Source organism: Asterias amurensis, chromosome 7, assembly GCF_032118995.1.
Source record: "Asterias amurensis chromosome 7, ASM3211899v1".
NCBI lineage: Eukaryota > Metazoa > Echinodermata > Asteroidea > Forcipulatida > Asteriidae > Asterias > Asterias amurensis.
Window position 1 is genome coordinate 10,889,622 of NC_092654.1, and position 21,900 is coordinate 10,911,521.

Here is a 21,900-nt window from a genome sequence, read left to right on the forward strand (position 1 = left end):
TCATCGCTGACGTGTTCTTCAGAGGGATGCTTTTTATCTGGTTATCATTACTGCACAAAATGTTGGATATTGCAACCTCTTCTAGGTTTTTTTTCTCTCCGGTAAATAACCACTAAAAAGTTGCCATACCAATTTTGTTTCCTTTGTGAATTATCTATCATTTGACCAGCTAGCCATTAAGACTTCGGAACGCAAATGCATTTAAAGAACCTCATTGGCCACTCAGATGTAAGGAATTGATCTCCTCTTTCTCTCACAACACTGCGTTTTTTTTATCCTGCAATCTATTGCCCCACTGACGTCAATTCAAATGCATCCACTTTATTTCTCCGCTTGAGACTACTGAGTGAACCACCGATGGCACTGTGACAATCAGGCATCACATGATTTATTCTTTTTAATAATATTGCTACATGGCAATGTCTGGGCTCAGTGGATTTAAGGAGCAATTCACGCCAGCTGGGGTGCATCCATGCAGGGCTGATAGGGATAGCCTCAAGGCTGATAGATTCGAGATTGAAGCCGCGGGGATCTAAGATGGAAGGATACAAAGCCTGTTCCTTTATTGGAGGATTTTGGACTGGTGCCTTATTATCTCTTTTGTCTCAAGTTAAGATCCACCAGAGCAAGCGTGGAAGGTTACCATCCTAAGGGGATATGGTATGTCATATAAAAATGGGGGTGGGGGCTACCATAAAAGAGGCATTCTTGAGAAAACTTCATCTCTGTTTCATAAGGGAGATCATGGACGGGGAAACAAAGGGTCTATTGCCCTGTTGGAGAGGTTCAGCCATTATACTGTTTTCATCTGGCTTGGGCTCTGGATTTGATAGTGTCGGTAACTTTGAAAATTGTACTCTTCCAGTACGATACTTGAAACGGGTGCACTTGAAACTAGGGACTCTAGAGAAAACTTTATCTCTGTTTTATAAGGGAGACGGATGGGTAAACAAAGGGTCTTTTGCCTTACTTGGTAGGTGAAGCCATAGGCAGTTTTCAATACCATGACTTAGGCTCTGGCTTTGGCTCTGGATTAGGCACTGTCAGTAATTTTAAAGTACTCTTCCAGTACTGTACTTGAAACAGGCGTACTTGAAACTAGGGATGCTAGAGAAACCGTTATATCTGTTCCATAAGGGAGATGGATGTGGAACCTAGGGTCTATTGCCCTGCTTGATAGGTGCAGCCATAGGTATTTTTCAATACCATGGCTTAGGCTCTGGCTTGGGCTTTGGCTTTGGTACTGTCAGTAATTTTGAAACTTCACTGTACAATATTTGAAACAGGAGTGTTTCGGACTCGAGAGAAAAACTTTATATGTGGTTCAAAAGGAAGATAATTGGGAACCAGAGGGGCTAGTTTCAACTAGATAGGTGTAGCCATCTACATGTAGACTGTTTTCAAAACCATGGCCTAGGCTCTATCTTGGGCATTGTCTGTAATTTTGAAACTGGAATAGGTGCACTTGGAACTAGGGACACTATAGAAAACTTTATCGCTGTTTAATAAGAGAGAGGGGTGGGGAACCAAAGGGTCTTTTGCCTTGCTCTTGCTTGGTAGGTGAAGCCATAGGCAGTTTTCAATACCATGACTTAGGCTCTGGCTTTGGCTCTGGATTAGGCACTGTCGGTAATTTTAAAGACAGTACTCTTTTAGTACCGTTCTTGAAACAGGCGTACTTTACATTTTTTGCAACTTTCCGGTCACTACCGGTGGATCAAAATTTGGGTATAAGCACACGTGGGTGGTTTGTATTCAATTGTGTTCATCGTTTAGGTGTCCGGTAGCATCCAAAAATGTTATCGCGTCTCAAAAAAAGTAGTTTTTCCTTTATTATATCCATGCGACATACGACGCGATAGTTTGGTGAAGAACCAAGTGCCCGCGCGCAAACTCACACACGGCAGGTCGCCCATTGTTTGTGTAAGGTATGTGGGTGATTACGAGGTGTCGTTAAACGACCGCGGCACCACGGGTTCAACTTTTGAAGTCCCTTCATTCGAACTCCTTCTCTTCCTTCCTCCATGTGGGGGGGGGGGGGTTTCAATCCTGTATTTTAGCAACAGGTACCACATCTATTTAATAGATGTTAGATTTGCATCAGGCATAAAATATCTTTTAGTTTTACCCATACATTTGTACATCGATGTGTGTAAAGCACTGTATACTTTTCCGAGTCTTTGAAAAAAAAAAAAAAGGTCAAAAACAGGAAAGGTGAACATACTTCCTTGTTTTCTTGTCTTCTCTCGGTCTGGCATGGAAATTGATAAAACACATGTATGTGAAGCCAGATGACGCATGCTGGTGGTACAAAGCAAAAAAAAAACATCTCTAACCCTATTGAAGCTCACATCTCTGCCGTTTTAGTGACAGACCTATGCAGCGTGGTTGGAATTCAAGCCCGCCGAGTCCCTGCCAAGGCGACATTCCTGATTTGTTTGACCACATAACTTGAAGAAACAGATCTCACATGGTATTTACAATTCCTCGACCACGCATTATCCGAGTGAATGTTTCATAGCGTCATATCTGACTACCACTACGCACGTGTCTAAGGACACATCATCCATGCAAATTGAAATTAGCTGCGTATTTGATATGGGTTACTAATTGGAAAGGTTATTAGAAGGTTCTAGAGTATACTTTCCTTACACTTAATTCTTACAAAGACGTTAAAGGCAGTGGACACTATTGGTAATTACTCAAAATAATTATTAGCATAAAACCTTACTTGGTATTGAGTAATGAGGAGCTGTTGATAGTATGAAACATTGTGAGAAATGGCTCCCTCTATTCCACGAATTTGATTTCGAGACCTCAGAATTAGATTTTGAGGTCTCAAAATCAAGCATCTAAAAGCTAAAACTTTGTGTTGCGAGGCTGTTTTTTTCTTTCATTACTATCTTGCAACTTCGTTGACCAATTGAGCTCAAATTTTTACAGGTTTGTTATTTTATGCATATTGTTGAGATACACCAAGTGAGAAGACTGGTCTTTAACAATTACCAATAGTGTCCAGTGTCTTTAAATTACTTACGTCTCTCCTCATAGATGGATACCATGCTGATAACCTTAATTGTAAAAAGTCAAAAAGTCAAATGTGGGTGTAGATTGCTCATTCTTTTGAAGATGCTAAAGTGCTAACTTTAAAGGGGGTTTTGGATACCATTTGTGGAAGATCCTTAGAGATATCATCCAGAACCACAAGATGTTGATATAAAACAACCTTAGGGGAGGGAAGGCACATTAACATTGTGTTAAAGTATTCACAGTCATTGTTACAATAACATGTCCATCAGAAATAGACACTGAAAAAACTCCTCTGATTTAAGCTGCCTTCACATTGGATTAAGCATCTGACCAAGACCATTGGAAACATTACATTAATTACAAAATGGTAAATCAATGTTTGAACTTTGATTATTTGACGTTGGTATGAACTAGCCAAGATCAGGGTGAAACAAAATAACCAATATGATGGTGAGACAATCTGGCTGACTGAATGTAAACACATGAGGGCGCTATGCCAGTGACCTCTGGGCGGATGTGGCAAAATACATGACCTAGCCTGTAAATAATATGAGAGAAGCACAGCACATAACATTAGAAAAGCAACACAAGTTAAGGGACGTAATTTCTAATTTATGCATATGTCATCATTCACTTTCCCATGTCTGTGTAATTAACCTGTGCAGCAAACAAGACGTGGTATTTTACTGGCCGGTTTTACCGACACGATGCGTCTGCACTGGACTTTATGGCTAAATTAGTTTACCTGGGCAGAAGGTGGCCTGTTCAACCTACATGTATGTGGAATTAATCTGGGATGTTCACACTGGACTTTAATGGTCAACACATCCCCCCCCCCCCCCAAAAAAAAAAAAAAAGAAGAAGTGCAAACACTGCTTTAACATTACTTTGTTCCTTTCACAATCACAAGATCTCATGTTCATAAATAAAGCTTCTGAGAGAAGAAACCTTTGACTTTATTTTGACATTTCAGATCATTGTTTTAGTAAAACACATCAACAAAAAGAAGCTTGCCACATCATGAGTGCCATCATGGTTTGCAAAGGGCACTTTTCCCATAGCAAGATCTTAAAGTCTGTGGAAAACTTTTGAATGCGCACCGGGACCAAGACCAGGGCACCAAGGCCAAGACCTGGGCCCAATTTCATAGAGCTGCCAAGTTGTGACAAAAACGGGATTACCAACCAAGTTTCCATTTGTTGCATATTGCTTGTTACTGGTATTCAGCTGTTGTTTGCTTATCCTGAAAATCATGTGGAAATTTGGTTGGTATTCCTGTTTTTGTCAAGGTAAAACTTTCATGCTAAGCATCTTTTTGTGCTTAGCAACTCTATGAAAATTGGCCCAGGGCATCGGAGGTCTTAGCCCCCATGGCCTCGGTGTAATTCAAGGTCTGCTACACATACAGTGTGCATTCATGTAGGTACATGTATGCACAAGTGGGTCCAGCGGTCGATTTCACAAAGAGTTAGGACTAGTCCTAACTTAGGACTAGTCCTAGGAGATATACAAATTGCATGGATAGTCTTAAGTTAGGTTGAGTAACTGGTCCTAACTCGAGATAAGACTAGTCCTAACTCTCTGTGAAGTCCACCCCTTGGAGAACCAAAGGTTAACACCTCTCACTACCCTTTTCACCTGCTCTTCCCCCTCCTCTTACCAGTTCCCGTCCCTCTTCTACCGTCCTTACCCTTCCCATAGATTGCTCTGTACATCCACCTCCATAGAATCAAAACAGCAAGTCCTTTTTCCCCTCACTTGGGACAAGTGGTTAATTTACCAGGCTAGCGCCTTTACTGCCACTTGGGACCACAGGGGTTGTTACTTTACAAGCGATGCTGTCCTGTAACAACAAATCCATGTTATCTTACGTGTTGCGAGTCACAGGGGCTTCCAGTCCACTGTTATTGAATCCCAAACATTTTTTTTCTTTCAGAATGATGTCAGACTTTGGAGAAACGATTACATGAGTAATGTAAAGCGGTTATTTTGAAATATTGAACGATGTGTTGTCGACTATTAATTGTGGGTTTTTACCCATACACCGATGTGTGTTCTAGCACTGTATACTCAGTACTTCCCCGAGTCCTGTGAAAAAATATCACACGCATATTACTCGGGTGGGATTCGAACCCACGACCCTTGCAATTCTAGAGCAGTGTCTTTTTTCACAGGACCCGGGAGAAGTACTGAGTAGACAGTGCTAGAACACACATCGGTGTATGGGTAAAAACCCACAATTAACATTCTTTATTCCTGATGCAAATTTAAGATTTATGTTGTCGACTGTTTAAAGGCACTGGACACTTCCGGTAATTACTCAAAATAGTTATAGCATAAAAACTTATTCGGTAATGAGCAATGGAGAGCTGTTGATAGTATAAAATATTGTGAGAAACAGCTCCCTCTGAAGTAATGTAGTTTTTGAGAAAGAGGTAATAATTGTCACTCAAATGTTAAAATCTTCAGGCCTGAAGCCTTTGTAGGCATCTGAAAGCTGAATTTATGCAACAAGGGTGTTTTTCTTTTGTTATTCTCTTTCAACTTCAATGACCAGTTGGGTCCAAATATTCACAAATTTGTTATTTTTGTTGCATTTGGATATACCAATTGAGAATACTGGTCTTTGAAAATTACCAAACGTGTCCACTGTTTACAAGCTCTTGTACATAGCGTATTGAATATCTTGTAAAGGCCATACAATTGTAACAGACGTCATCACCTACATGTGTATCTGTGTCACTGTGATGTTTGACGGGAGTGAAATTGACGTAGTACGTGTAGGCATTGACGGAGTACATTTCCTGAACGCATACCAGGCTACAGCTACTTGAGTTCGCCATTATCTTATAGTGTAATTTGACCTTCATGTGATGGGCAGGGTAGCTGCAAGTAAGGTATAGTTGTATAAAACGTCATGAAATGTGATTGTTCTTGAATTTTGTTTTCTCCTGGAATGGGACAATCTTTGTAGCTCCCTTAAAATTAGCTCCCTTAAAGACACTGGACACTATTGGTACCAGTCTTCTAACTTGGTGTATCTCAACATATGCATGAACCAACCTGTGAAAATTTGAGCTCAATTTGTAGTTGAAGTTGCGAGATAATAATGAAAGAAAAACACCCCGTATTTTGTTCATATTTTTCCCAAACTCATTTCACATCTGCCCATATGTGTTTCTGGCAGACTGTGGCATGTTGTCTTGGAATCCGAAAGTAAAATCTCGCAATAAATGGAATTCCAGATTTATTATACACATGTAATTCTACTTTAATATCTGTAATCTGGACGTATGGTTTTTTAAATAGAAACAATCCTGTGAGATGCAAGAAATGTTGATTCAGCAGGAATGTCCATGTTGTCATGTTATCATAATAGACGTTGCAGGAATGTCTACATACACGCTTCTGTAAGTTTGCTTCGCTGTATACTTAGAACTTTTAAAACGTGGTGATCATGAAACTTAGAATGGTTTACCAGTAAGTTCTTTCATGCGACACATACACCTGGCCTGTCAAACACCACTCAGTAACCCAGACTGAAACTTAAAGCTCAAACAAGTATTTCTTTTCAAACTACCCCGATCAAGATAGCTCCATATTTGTATCCTGATCGAAACCCTAAACCCCCAATGAGGGTATTATCATGACGTAGATCTCAGTATTCAGACACGTATGACTATAGTCCCATACATCAAGTACAGAACTCAAATAACTGTCCATTATACTATTTGTCAAGGCACTTTACACTCTGATAATTTACGATTCAGCCGTAAAATATATGCCCCAGTTTTATCAAGCGATACCCGGATCGAATTACGTGCCCAATTGATCTCTCGCTGAATACATTTAGGTCGCTCGGTGTAGAAGAGGGGGGGAATTCAAAGAGAATGGCCTTAGTATCCACAGACAAACTTATTGATTGCAGCGCCTGAAAGTGTTTACCAATGGTTACCATGGTGATGGAGCATTACATTAGGAGATGGTTCTCCAAATAGTAAGTGTCGCGGCTGGCATTTTTTGTTAGTTTACACATCTGTGGGAATAAATCAATTCAGCGCAGACATGGTAAAGAGGAATGTTAGGAGACAAATCGGACAACTGGTTTGACGTTGTTTTAAGACAACTTGAATTGTGTTTTTACGTTTGCTCCCGTATCCCACCGCTGCCACCATGTTTAAAGATCAGGGTTCTTCTTTGACCTAGCTGGGGTTACGTCTAAGTAGAGACTCATAGCAGAGAACTGTTTATGGAGAAGCCATGTTTTAATCAGTGCCCTCTGTTGGCGAGTAAACACAGATATTGTTACAATTTATTTGAACGTTATTGCTTGTTTGGTTCACTCTGTGAAGATTAACACCCATTTTTATAATGCCTGTAGGGATAGGCCCAAAAACTAGCTAAGCGCAGGTAACCCTTGCTTAAAAGCATCAGGTTACCAGCCAGCAGCTGATTTCATGAAACTTTACGTAACTGCGTAAGTCCACTTGCGTAACCTTTATGGCGCAAGTTGCTCCATAAACGTTGCGCAAGTGGACTTACGCAGTTGTGTAAAGGTTCGTGATATCGGCTGCTGGTTCCATTATTAAGCTTACATTGTTGTGACTTGTGCCCCACTCATGTTTTGCTAAGCAATGTTGATTTAAAGCACTTTTCTGCCGAACAGCTTTTGAAATTTGGCCCTGATTTAATCACTAAATAGACTCAAAATTCAAAAAAAATGCTTCAAAGTCAGGGTAAATTCCAAATTTAGCAAATATTACTTCTCAAGAGAAAGTTCAATTAGAATTGTAAGCAAAACCTTAACCCGATTAAGACCATGCTCGGGTTGAATTATCGAGCCAAAAATTTTGTGCATTTATAAGTCCTTTTGGTTGATAAGCAGTTTGAAAACTTCAACTTTGATTTTATCAAAAACCTTTAGTTTGATTATAGATTGTTCATGTAATTTGATATTCATTAAAAAAAAAAGTACCTTTAAAAAAACAATTCTTTTACTACCTGGCTGGTTTTAAAAACCCATGTACTCATGTAAAATATTGGCAGTTGTCAAAGGATCAGCACTTTGTATGCCAACATGCATGAAATAACAAACCTGTAAATTTTAGGTTCAATCGGTCATCAGAGTCACAAAGACATGAACGAAAATTGTGGCAAAAAGCCCTTGGGCCTATATGTTTTCCCTGTTTTAGATCATTTAATTTTTGTCTTGTGAGATCAAAACTAATTGTTCAACTCATTTCTAAAATAAACCAAAGCCAAAGCATTTCAGGAAAACATGTTTCCTGAAAACCCCAAAAATCATTTCAAAATTTACCCAGTCAGTTTCCCTTGTGGTTTATATTGATATCGAAAACATATTTCAATGGAAGTTTTTCACCATAATCATTTCATTTCATTTATTCTGGTTGTAAAGTCAAGGGTTCTCAGAAAAGGTAACTGAATCACTATAAAACGTGTCCCATGGAGAGACGTCAAGGCAGGAAGTTTCAGTTTTAGATGCAGGAGAAAAACTTCAGAGAATTATTTTAGGGAAAACCCACATAGTCAGGTGGGGACTGAAAATCCAATCCACTATAGTGCCCCCTGGCATGATTCGAACCAGGGTCCCAGAAGTGGAAGACGAGGAAAGATACATCCACACCAACTTGACCACCCAAAATTTGTATACCAAACTACATGTATACGTGCAAGATTTAAAGACACTGGACACTATTGGTAATTGTCAAAGACCAGTCTTCTCACTTGGAGTATCTCAACATATGCATAAAATAACAAACCTATGAAAATTTGAGCTTGATTGGTTGTCGGAGTTACGAGATATTAGTGAAAGAAAAAACACCCATGTCACAGAAAGTTGTGTGCTTTCAGATGCTTGATTTCGAGACCCTCAAATTCTAAATCTGAGGTCTCGAAATCAAATTCATGGAAAATCACTTCTTTGAGAGGGAGCCCTTTCTCACACTGTTTTATATTATCAACCTCTCCCCATTACTCGTTACCAAGTGAGGTTTTATGCTGATAATTATTTTTTTAAAGTAAATACCATTAGTGTCCACTGCCTTTAAGGCATTGTATGATGGTGAGGTATCAATGTATATTCGATTTGCGGTAACACCATGTGTGTTTCTAATTGCTGGGTAGATTATGTTCTTCTGAGAACTAGTCATGCTTTAGATTCTACTACTGTGGAATAGATTTTTCGGAACTAGTGTGTGCAAATCTGTATAACATGTAGATATGTGTTTCTTTTCCAAAATGTTATGCATACCCTTTTAAAGGTAGTATAGATTGTGTGAAGTGTACATATTTTCCGGTACTGAAGTGCGCTGTTTTTCATTAGGAATAAGCGTCAGGTAGTAACCCATCTTGGCATTCTACCCAATGATAGAGACCCGATAGCTCTGCAAGAATCCTCGCTGGTCTGTATTACGGGGTAAGCCGGTATGGATACTCAGGGTAATCCGCTGCTACAAGTTGGCCTCAAAGATTCCAGTATAGATCTGACCTCTGGTTGCCATCATTCAATGACACCATTTGTTGTTTGAGAGTGTTAGGTTTGACATTTTAGATTGGAGAGACTGATCGTGTAACAGGAAAAAAAAAAAATTAAAGCGCCCCTCCCCCACCCCATAACCAAAGCCGAGCTCCCAGTGATGAAATGAACCCTGTGGCAGACGTCGTTTTAAATCAAATTAGTTTCTCTGATGGCTCCAATGTAATTTGAAATTATATAGCACATGAGAGGTGTACTTTGGCATTGTACACATTGTCAAAGACTGTTTATCCAACTCAGAAAATAATATTTGCAAAGTACACTTTGTCAACAGCCTCCTGAAGGATCTGTAAGTTTGTAAAACCCTTTTGAGTGCTGAGGTTGTCATGGCAATTTGCAGTCTTGACAATTTTGATATTTTTTAAGCGCTGTCATTAAATTTGCTATCCTCTCAAGGGTTCTGATTCATTTCTGCCCTGTAGTTTTCTGAGAGAGTGAAATCGCGATGCGTTCGTACTCATAAAACAACACTGTGGATAATTTAAAATTTAATCAACCATTAACCAATCCAGGGAGGCTTGATGAAGTTGTTGTTGCAATGTGTTTACCTACTTGAAGTCTCTTTACATTACAAGCTCTTCAAAAACTGAACTTGGTTTTACCAGAGTTTGTGGTATTCTGTACAACTAAAGCCAAGTCAGTATTGTTTGAAGCTTTGCATGGTGTGAAGAAATAAGAAGAAACTATAAATAAATAGTAAACTTGTAGGTACAACCATTTTAATTTAATGTAGCGGGTTTGTACTTTTATATGTTATTAATACACTTTTAAAATTGATGCTTTTATTTTCCTGTATTTTTAATAAACATGTATGTTTTTTGTTGGAGGGGTCTGGGAGGGCACATCGCTTTGATGACAGTTTTTAAAACTTTTGCCTTACCCTGGACTGCCCCTGCCAATAAAGAATTATGTCCGGAGATTTAAAATAAAATATAGTAAATAAAAATAAATAAACCATGTGTATAAACAAACCTCTTAGGGTGAGTGTCGGCTCTGAAAGTCCAGTCAATGATGTTTCAACATGGGGTGAGGCTTAAATTCAAATACACTAGAGTACATGTAGGCTTGTGAGATAATCTCTTCTTACACTACTGGGGGCTATGCTCATTGTGTGATGAAGTCTTTGCCCGCTTTTTGTAAGCGTTTTTTTTCTGTTTTTCTTCTTTAAAATTCTGACTAAAAAATCAAGTCTTTTTCACTTAACAAATTGTATCTTGCTGATCTGTATTTGCCTTGGAATTCAAAAATCAATAGTATTTTTTAAGTGATAATGCCCTCTTGAGATGACATGTATTTTATGGTGTGTACATGAGTGATTCTGATGCTTCTTGAGTACATAAAAAGGATCGCACATGTACGATAATGGCGCTTTCAGAATACATAAAACACACAATTCGATAAAGCTAAAAACTATTTCAAGGTGGCACTCACAAAAGAAACTTCCAAATGCTTGACCCACTTCTCTTCAGGAGCTTTTAATATGTTTGGCTCAGTAAGTATTTAAAGAGATATGAGAGTAGGTTATTTTTGGTGAAAACCCATTTGTTTCTTTTTTATTATGGTTGTCAGTTTTTAATTTCATTTTTAACTCTTACACTTTCACAATTTTTATTATTTTAAGCTTTTAACTGCAGGAGTTGTTTTTTTGGAAGAGCTCTATACAAAGAGCACAAGTGTACTTTGATAATTGTACAAACATGTGGTGCACCTAAAACAATAATGGTTAGATAAGATTATATCAGATTTGAAGAGAGAAATGATAAAGTTAAAGGCACTGTACACGTTTGGTAATTGTCACTTGGTGTATCTCATCATTTAGCATAAAAAACAAACCTGTGAAAATTCGTGCTCAGTTGGTCTTCAAAGTTGCGAGAAAATTATGAAAGAAAAAACACCCTTGTTGGACAAATTTGTGTGCTTTCCAGATGCTTTCAGATAGGAATAAAAGACCTAAGTCTTATCTGAAAGCACATAAATTTGTCCAACAAGGGTGTTTTTTCTTTCATAATTTTCTCGCAACTTTGAAGTCTTTTATTATTTTAGTGAGAAATTACCCCTTTCTCAAAAACTACGTTACTTCAGAGGGAGTCGTTTCCCACAATGTTTTGCGGCTCTCCAATGCTCGTTACCAAGTCAGTTTTTAAGTTAATATTTGTTTGGAGTAATTACCAAACGTTAACCGTCCCTTTAAGAATTGCAACATGTTCGAAATTTCATCTATGAGAGGGCCAAGAGCGTATTCATTTTGTACAGGGCACTTCTGTTTAAAAATCTCAAAGTCTATAGAAAACTTTTAAAGCCATTGTAAAGCATTTCATGGAATAATATTTCAAGAGAAGTCTCTCACCATTACCTTCTGTAAACCCTGTAAGTTATTTGTAAATCTGTTAACTTTAAAAAAAAAAATTGTACCGAAAGTGTATTATGGCTTTAAAAGGGCACCAATGCCAAGACCAGGGCAGCAGAGGCCATTGCCCTCGTTGCCTCCATGTTACTCCAGGGCTAATGTTGCCTTCAAATCAAATCTGATTAGTGCAACATCCTTTATCCACTATTTTGATGAAATATAATTTGAAATTAAAAAGTGAAACAAAATACAGTTATTTGAGGAAATTGTTGATAGACTTCGTTGAGGATACTAATTAAAAAAAGCACCTACTGTAGGACTCAAGATGCTATACATACAATATTGTTAACAGTCTTTCTTTTGTGGAGAAAGGGCCTTCAAAGATGATGTTTCCACATTGAAACAGGAATTAAGATTGTGCGTAAAGAGATCTGTGTACAACATTTCTGTAAATAGATTTCTGGTGGTTGAATCATCGGTTATGGGTTCGAATCCCTGTCATTACACTTGTGTCCTTGAGCAAGATGCTTTAATATATAATTACTTCTCTCCACCACCCAGGGGTGTAAATGGGTACTAGTAACTGCAAGGGTGGAGATTTATGTTGTGTTTGAAGCGCCACATCAGCCCAGCGCAGGGCTGTTTATACTCCCAAAGTGAGCTCAGAAAGATTGTAGGAATGTTATGACCAGCCGTCGATTTCACCAAACTCTTTCTAACTTAGGATTAATCTTAGGACTTAGGACGAGTTAAGTTCCATAATAGGACACATTGCGCCCATAGCTAGGATTAATCTTAGAGTTTCGTGAAATCGGCTACAGTGCAATGGAAAGCGCATTTATATGGATTGTAAAATGTGCTATATGAGCACTAGTTTTTATTATTGTTTAACTTTTTATTTATCTTTTGTTGTTGTTGAAAATAAGCTGAAACAATTCAGAAACTTTAACAACAAAGTATTAAAAGATAGATCTAAATGAATGCAGTCTTTTATCCAAGCCCAGCAGGAAAATAAAAAAACTTAATAGAGGAAAAAATAGTCGTGCTCGGGATTTGGAGTTAGACACGGCCAATCACTCGATCATAGAGTATAAAGCTGAGGATACTGCAGGGTTTTACAATAAGACTCTTCAAGTGTTGACTTCAGCATGTTATCATCAACATCTCCCTCATAGGATTAAGTGCGGAATCCGCCAAGGAGGCAGTGTCTCTCAAGGAGCAAAGATTTTTCCCCGACCAGTCACGATAGTTGCCATTTTTTTATTTTTGTATGATCAGAATGTGTGTTTCCATGATCGGTAACTCGTTTATTTCCCCCATTGCATGTTGTTTAGAATGGTGACTTTGATGATGCTATGAGCCACATTTTATCCAGTCTGATTGATAACAACAATATTGCGGTAGGTTCTACCCTTCATCCTCCATGGTTCTACACTACTTTGCACTCACCAACCAACAAAATGCCTTGCCGTTTCTTTTTCCGTTTTTTGTCTTCTTCGTTTTCCTTGCTCTAATTCTCAATAAAGCTTCTGTTATTACTAATAAAGCGAGGACTGCATTGGTTCATTTTGAAATCCAAAGGCTTCATCAAACTAACACAATTTTTTCACAATTAATCTTTATACTTTATGATTTCCTGTTTTTCTGACATGTGGATTTTGGTAACATTTTAAGTCATTAATAATCTAATTGTTTTCTTGTCTAAACTTGATCACGATTGCCGTGAAGTTTGTGTTGAATACGGTGAAGGATACATTTCACTTCAGCTCCGATTGTTTAACTAATATTTTGAAGTGCGTTTCTGAAAGGGTCATTGGTTTCACTAACACTTAAGAAGTTTATATTAGTTTGTTAAACAAACCATGAGAATTTTTTTTCTTTTGTCTATGTGGGAACTTACTGGGAACTTCCTGGGACATTTGTGGGAATTTACTAGGAAATTCCAGGAACATTCCTATGAACTTACTGGGAACTTCTTGGGACTTCCAGGGATCTCTTAGGAACTTCCTTGGACTTCCAGGGACCTCTTGGGAACTTCCTGTGCAATTTACTGGGAACTTTCTGGGACTTCCAGGGAAACTCCTGGCAACTTCATACATGTAGGAACTTCCTTAGATGTTACTGCACAGACATAACATGGACCAAGGTGAAGTGGTTAAGTTGTTCATTATAAGGTGCTAACTAATTGGGTCTCAAAGTTCATCACTGCAATAACCTATCTTTCTGAAAGTTTGTATATACTCAGCGCCTTGAGTACCTAGTTTGGTAGATACGTGCGCTATATAAGACTTCGTTATTAATAATATTGTAAATTATTCTTTGCAATTTTTGGGGGGACAATGTATTATTTTTATTTCTTTGGAAATTTTTTGGGATTTTCACGGTGGAGGATTCATATCAGTGTTATTTTACAGTGCACAATTATTTGGAGGGCTCGGGATATAGGTCGATTGGTAATCTTACAGGCACGAATAAGTGTTGGTTACAGGAACTCTTAACGCTTTGGCTATAGCTTGCTCTAGTCGTGATGCGGAGACAGCCCAAGTTAAAACATTCAGGTTTTAAAAACGGTTTTGTTTTGCACATAAAATTTGACTTTAATTTATGTATATTTGGGGTAAACAGAGAGGCTCCGAAGTAAGCTCTTTCATGGGGGTGAGGAGAAGGATTGCAGGCCTTGATTTTTATGTTTAAGAGGCAAGGCCATTCTGATTTTGCAAAGGGTGCTTCAATGGAAAATCTTACTTGTCTATGGGCAAGTTTCAAAGGGGCAGCAAAGCCAAGACCAGGGCAATAGAGGTCATGACCTTTGTGGCCTCCATGTTATGCCAGGCCAAGGATATAAACTTAATAAGAGGAATACAACACCAAGTTGCTACCTACATCTATATGAATTGTGTAAACATGGCCTCCAACTTCAAGTTCTTTAAATACCCCACATTACAACCATTCCAGCGACCCTATTGCCATTGGCATTGTTGTAATTAACGCTGTTATTCTAAGGATAAACTTGAGTTAGATTGACCCAAGTCTCTCTCGTTTTATGTCCGGAAAGAAATACCAACAAGTTATCGAAGGGTGGGAGAGGATCGTTAACATTGACCAGGCCTGGGGCTGATTTCAAAAAGAGCTAAGATGGATCTTCGCTGCAAATCAATCGTTGTTGCTAATCAAAGTGTGATGTTACAATACAAATCACCATGGTACTACTAACAATTTGTCTTACGATAAATTTGATTGCTTTGTGAAATCGAGCCCTGGTACTTCCTTTTTGTAAGGCCAATGCAGTTTTAACTTAGTAAAGGGCACCTCTAAGAGGGACACTAAGGCAATGACCAGGGGTGTTGAGGCAATACCCTCTGTGGCTTCCACAAAGTAACATGCCTTTTGAGTGTGCAGCATCGCAGCTTGCCCTCTTGGGATGCGTCTTATCAAATTAGTTTTTATCATCAAACTTGAGTGGGAGAAAAAGGAGAAAACCAAAAAGTGTCAAGTCCACACTACTGGTGTTTACCATTCATATGGAAGAAGTAGTGATACCATACTTAATCTTTGGATGTGCTTTCCATTAGTTTAGGTTACTTACAATTGCTTACCCATACTTTTCAATAGTTGAAGTTGTAGCCAAAGGAAAAGTAATTATGTTTCTTTTTCAATTTCATGTCTGGCAGATGCCTTAAAAAGATTGCTGTAATATCGGACCACTGAACATTCTGATCCTGGGAATTTGCTCATTTTAAATTGTCATGCATCTCCTCCTACTGCTAGTAGCACCATAAATTTTACGAGACAGTCGCTACCTGCTACTTGGGCAACAAATTATCTTTCAATGGAAGGCATACTGTTGTTAAAGGCACAGGACACTATGGGTAATTACTCAAAATAATTTTAAGCATATAAAAGCTTACTTGGTAACGAGCGATGGAGATCTGTTGATAGTATAAAACATTGTGAGAGACGACTCTTTCTGAGGTAGCGTAGTTTTTGAGAAAGAGATAATTTCTCACTAAAATATTAAAAGACTTCAGGCCTGAAGCCTTTTTTAGGCATCTGAAGGACACACATTTGTGCAACAATAGTGGGTTTTTCCCCTTCATTATTCTCTTGCAACTTTGATGACCAAATGAGTCAAAATTTTCACAGGTTTGTTATTTTATGCATATGTTGTGATACACTAAGTGAGAATACGTCTTTAACAATTACCAAAGGTGTCCAGTGCCTTTTAAACTACATTGTAGATCATGTGCCGACAACCCTCAGCGTGTTTTAGCTTGAAGTATAATAAGGAACTTGCAGAGAATAATTAACTGAATTAGAGAGGAGCTTTTCAACTGAACAAAAGCAACCACAATATTATTAAAAGTATCCTTGGTCTTATTGGTGCGTTGTTTCTTAAATCGTTGCTTAACAGTGCATCTCCATGTCTTAAAGAGGCTGTAATGTCATACAGGTGCGTGTAGGTTCTTAACACGGTCTATTGCCTGTTATAGAATAACAGCTGCTGCTGAAAGTGAAAGTGAAATAATGGTTTTGAAAGTAGTTTGGAATTAATGTCTAGTCCTTGAGCAATCAGAAGTCATATTGTGAAGTCACACCCATTGATCTAGATAATTACCTTGCATGGGAGAGCAGCCATAGTAAATGTCAAAACTATAAATCTAACTGTATCGCAGGGATTACAGGACAAAAGTCATAAAGTGTGATCTGCCTTGGTAAAGATGAAGAAGAAAAACTGTATAATGTAGGTCTACTGTTGCAGGCCTGATCTTTCACAGAGCGGGCAATTGCCTCCACGCCTAGGTCTGATGCTTCAATTTGACAAAATTATGCCTTTGCATGGTTGTAGATGTCAAATAGTGTGAGCTTATTAAAATATATTTTTCAAAATAATGAAATTGGGACCAAGGGTCTAGACTGCCACTTTCCACATATCGGCGTTAATTTTGTCACTACCAGCAAATTGGAAATCAGTTGAAATTGCTGTCGCCCAGGCCTATGTTTGAAAAGGGCTGATTTGTTTTTTTAGACTGGCGTCAGTCATATTTGGCCAGTTGGGTATACTGGAATACAGAGTCAAGGGAGTATTCATTGTGTCAGAATTTCTGCACTCATGCTACGAAACCAGCCCCAGTGGAGCCTACAGCTATGTTCGTTATATAGATAAAGACTCGGCTGTACTGACGCCATGCGAAGGGAACAGCGCACAATGCCTTGTACATCTTTATCCTAGATTGCAGTATACATAGTAGCCGTCATGTCGAACTCAAAATGGCTGGTGACAAATTCAACATTGTTTAGTGCTTGCACATTACCGAGTGATTTTCAGCACGTGGGCGTGGGCGTGTGTAGATTGAACCTTTGTAGAGGCTGTACATACTGACACGTACACCAACCGATCAAACCCGCATGTGTTCATTCTAGTTCTATTTATTAATGGAACACGTTGCCTTTGATTGGTCAAGTTGGTCTTTGAAAAGCATTAGAAACCGAAGAGAACAGCGCACAATGCGTGGTACATCTTTATAATCCTAGATTGCAGTACATAGTAGCTGTCATGTCAAACTCCAAATGGCTGGTGACAAATTCAACATTGTTTAGTGCTTGCACATTACTGAGTGATTTTCAGCACGTGGGCGTAGGGCGTGTGTAGATTGAACCTACGTAGATACTGTACGCACTGATACGTACACCAACCCAATCAAACATGCATGGGTTCATTCTGGATCTATTTATTAAAGGAACACGTTGCATTTGATTGGTCGATTTGGTCTTTGAAAAGCGTGTGAAACCGTTTGTTATGAGATGCATATGGTTAGATAGATATTTTAAAAGTAGAATATAATGATCAACACAAACATGCCTTGAACTTGCATAGTTTTCCCTTTACGTTGCCAACAAACATGATCATAGCGTCTTACATGTATGGAGTCAAAATTTTGACTCCATAAGACGGCTGATCGTGTTAGTTTTTCGATGTGCAAAAGAACATGCAATACTTAGGTAATCTGTGTGGATCATTATATTCTACTTTTAAATTATTTATCTAACCATGTACATGTATGCATTTTATAACAAATGGTTTCAAACGCTTTTCAAAGACCAACTCACCCGATCCAAGACAACGTATCGCAGTCATTGAATCCTCCAGCTAAGTCATAATTTTATGATTGATTGGCCTTTTCGTTAATGTCCAATAAATCATCTTTATCTTTAGATAAATTGTACCAGTAGTTCTGTAATTGACAGTAAAGGAAGATGCATATTTTATGTCCTCTTCTATCTGATTGTCATTGACTAATGACAAAATGGAAAGTTAGGAAGATATACCAGTAATATTTATTTTTTAAAGGCATTGATTGAAAATTACTCAAAATAATTATTATCATGAAACCTTTCTTGATAACAAGTAATGGGGAGCTGTTGATAGTATAAAACATTGTGAGAAACAGCTCCCTCTGAAGTAATGTAGTTTTCAAGAAGGAAGTAGTTTTCCACGAATTTGATTTCTATACCTCAGATTTAGAAAAGTAAAATAAATGAAAAAATTATAATTGTTCAATGATTTCTTTCAAGACAACACCCCTCGGGTAAACAACTCCTTATAAGGGAATGCTGTGCGCATCGCGGGTATCGCGTGATGTAGCACAACTGTCCCGGCCGTTGCTCTCGACCAATAGGAATGAAGAAACTGTCATATAAGCACAGGTGCAAGCTCACGTGTCACGCCCATGTTTCAACACTTTTTACTGGTCATAAACTTCAGAGGGTGCCCTTTTTCACAATGTTTTATACCACCAACCTCTCCCTGTGACTCTTCACCAAGAAAGGTTTTATGCTAATAATTATTTTGAGTAATTACCAATAGGGTCCACTGCCTTTAAGAAATAGCAAAGTTTGCCTTTTCACAGTCGCCTTGTACTTTTCTCTCATAATTAAGTGACATATTTTTTATAGTGAACCTGAAATTTAAGACAAGGTCTCGCTTGTAAGTTTGCGTATCCTAAACTAAATCGTTTTGTAGTTTTTTTTGTTAGACGCCCACAAAATTGTATGAAAAATTGAGTCATATCAAAACGCCCACAGCATTCTCCAAACTGATCTTTGCTTTTTCTTGTTTTCGAACCACACCGCTTGTGTGTATCTTACCACGCCATGACGTGTTTCAAATAACGGACTGAACACCCTGGCTGATATGGAATAACAGATTACGCAAGTATCGACTTACATTCTCACCTTACTAAGATATTATTAATCAAAATAAAGCCGGTATACCACATTTTTTAATTCTCTTTTGTGTGCAAGTTCGCCTCTAACACAGCTATAAGTCACTCGTGGTAAGGTGTCGTATAATAGACTCATGGACAAGTTTGTCACGGTGATGGTCGTTACTGGGACAAGTATTTAGTGACTTATCCACAGGACTGGCGGGCAATATTAAGTAGAAAACCTTTGGAATTAAAATGTTGTAGGGGAGCTGATAGGTAGTAGGAATTGATATTCTTCTTAAAGCCATCATACACTTTTGGCACAGAAAAAAAAGAAAAAAAGTTCACAGATTTACAAATAACTAACAGGGTTTACAGAAGGTAATAGTGAAAGACTTCTCTTGAAATATTATTCCATGAAATGCTTTACTTTTCGAGAAAACATTAAAACAATTATCAATTCTCGTTGTCGAGAAATACAGATTTATTTTAAACACATGTCATGACACGGTGAAATGTGTGGAAACAAGGGTGGGTTTTCCCCGTTTATTTTCTCCCGACTCGGATGACCAATTGAGCCTAAGTTTTCACAGGTTTGTTATTTTATACAGAAATTGTGATACACAAAGTGTGGGCCGTGGACAATACTGTTTACCGAAAGTGTCCAATGGCTTAAATTAGATAATAAGATGGGGGAACATGCAATAGGCTAGGAGTTTTAAAAAGATGCGATCTGTGAGGCTATATGCACATGTACATACAAAGTGTTGACCTGAAAACAAAAGAGGTCCATACAATGTATGGACTTGAAGCACTTGGTGGACTTATACATGTCCACACAGTGTTATTTACAGTGTTGAGGAATAGGATTTTTTTTTTTTTTAGGAATGTCCGCACAGTAGCTGCAACAGAGATGTGCGTGTGTTTGAGTTTGATACATGTAGGTCGGATCTAAAGGGTAACAATAAGGTGCTACTTTTGGGAGGTAATGTCCCTGAATTACAGCAACACTTGACAGTGGGTTCTTTTCCACCCATTTCTCATGGGCTATCCCGTGCAGCGGCGATTCCCAGTGAATCAACCAATTAAATACCGGACAATCTTTTGAAAGAGGACCTAATTTTGCTTTTCCTGTTTTTCCATCTCTCAATGAGCTTCCTGTATTACTTCATAATCAGCTGACGGGGGGATCTGACGTGTTATGGTCAGATGGCTCTAACAGAGGGCGCTGTTTGGCCCGTTTGAGTTCAGCCTGACTATGAATCATGTTCTCATGTAGCAAATAGTGTAGGTTGTGGCTTTCAATAAAGATATTGTTTGGTGTTGTAGCCGAGTGTTGAAAAGATCACCAGGAAATTGCATTGTCTGGGTACTCGGTATTCGAGTAGTACTCGAGTGCCATTGTTTGTGTACCGTTTAGATGATACTTGTTCTCAAACCCAGCTAGCAAAATACTCATACCCAAGGTCCATATACCTCTATATTGGATACTGGAAGTCATGTGCTCTACGGTATGTACTCGGACTCTGATTTTTAAGCACCATGGTCAAAATATCATTTTCCTGTCCGCTTTCCTATGTGTGAGTTTATTGCAAGGAATTGGGGAATAATAACGAAAAGTGTTTGTCTTTGGTGTATTCATTCATAACAAGCACATTGTCATCAAATTTTTCATTTTTGTTTTGTTTTCTATTGTTGGGGGAAGGGGGGGGGTGGATTTCAATTGTTGTTTTTGTATACCTTATTTTGCAATATTTTTAATAAAGTATTCAGACACTGTACTCATTGACCTGAGTATATGTACTCGAGTACTACTGACCAGCCAAGTACTCCGCAGTACTTGATACTCACTGAAAAGTACTAGACCGTTGGTTTTACATACTGACCAACTACTGAGTACTGAGTACTACTGACCAACCAAGTACTCCGCAGTACTTGATACTCACTGAAAAGTACTAGACCATTGGTTTTACATCAGGTTCACAAGGTTCAGAAAGTTTAGTTCACCCCTTTATTTGACCTGAGAAGACTTGCTTCGCACTATTATACAAAGGCATAGAGGAAGTGTTTGCGTGGATGTGTCGGGTGTCATGGGACAAATGACTGGGGTATGATAATAATCATAGGTTTCCCCCCTTGGATTTGCTATGCCCTTGGTACATCAGATATGGGGAGAGAAGTTGTGGGGCAAATAACAATTATTAAATGTGTGGATCCTTCTACACTGCAGGGGGTTAACTTTTGTTTTTTTCTTTCTTTCTTTCTTTCTTTCTTTCTTTCTTTCTTTCTTTCTTTCTTTCTTTCTATTATTTTATTTATTTATTTTTTTTTTTTTTGGGGGGGGGGTCACAAGACCACAGGGCTTGTGGTTCAGCGTGTTAACTGGACCAGATTTATTTTTATTTTTCTAGATGAGACTCAATGTACAATGTAAGAGAATTTGCTTTGTAGATCATAACCCATTTTAACATGCATTTAGAGATAACTGTTTTTATTTCAACAAGCTTGAGACATGCAACGATTGATTTCATTTGTCTTTTGGGAGTATTCTTTCAGTATGTCGTTACTTAGTAGAATTGAATTTCATCAAAATCATCAAAAAGGGTCAAAATTTGTACATTGCTGTTTATTGTTCAAAATATAACACAGTGAGGTAATATTCTTAAATAATATTAAATAAAAAAATAAAAAAGACTGCAGGACTTATCCAGTCTTAAGTTTGCTGGCCCAACACTAAAACTAGTGGCCTCGGGGTCGGGCCT

General features: G+C 38.3%; 1 protein-coding gene across 1 annotated transcript in view; it reads left to right on the forward strand.

The window, feature by feature from the left end:
• The window catches only part of LOC139939746 (cGMP-inhibited 3',5'-cyclic phosphodiesterase 3A-like), a 140,929-nt gene that overhangs the window by 47,587 nt on the left and 71,442 nt on the right, over positions 1-21,900 (forward strand). The window contains exon 2 of the mRNA XM_071935844.1: positions 13,268-13,333. Within this exon, the coding sequence (XP_071791945.1) occupies positions 13,268-13,333 (66 nt within the window). The remainder of the gene's footprint in view (positions 1-13,267; positions 13,334-21,900) is intronic.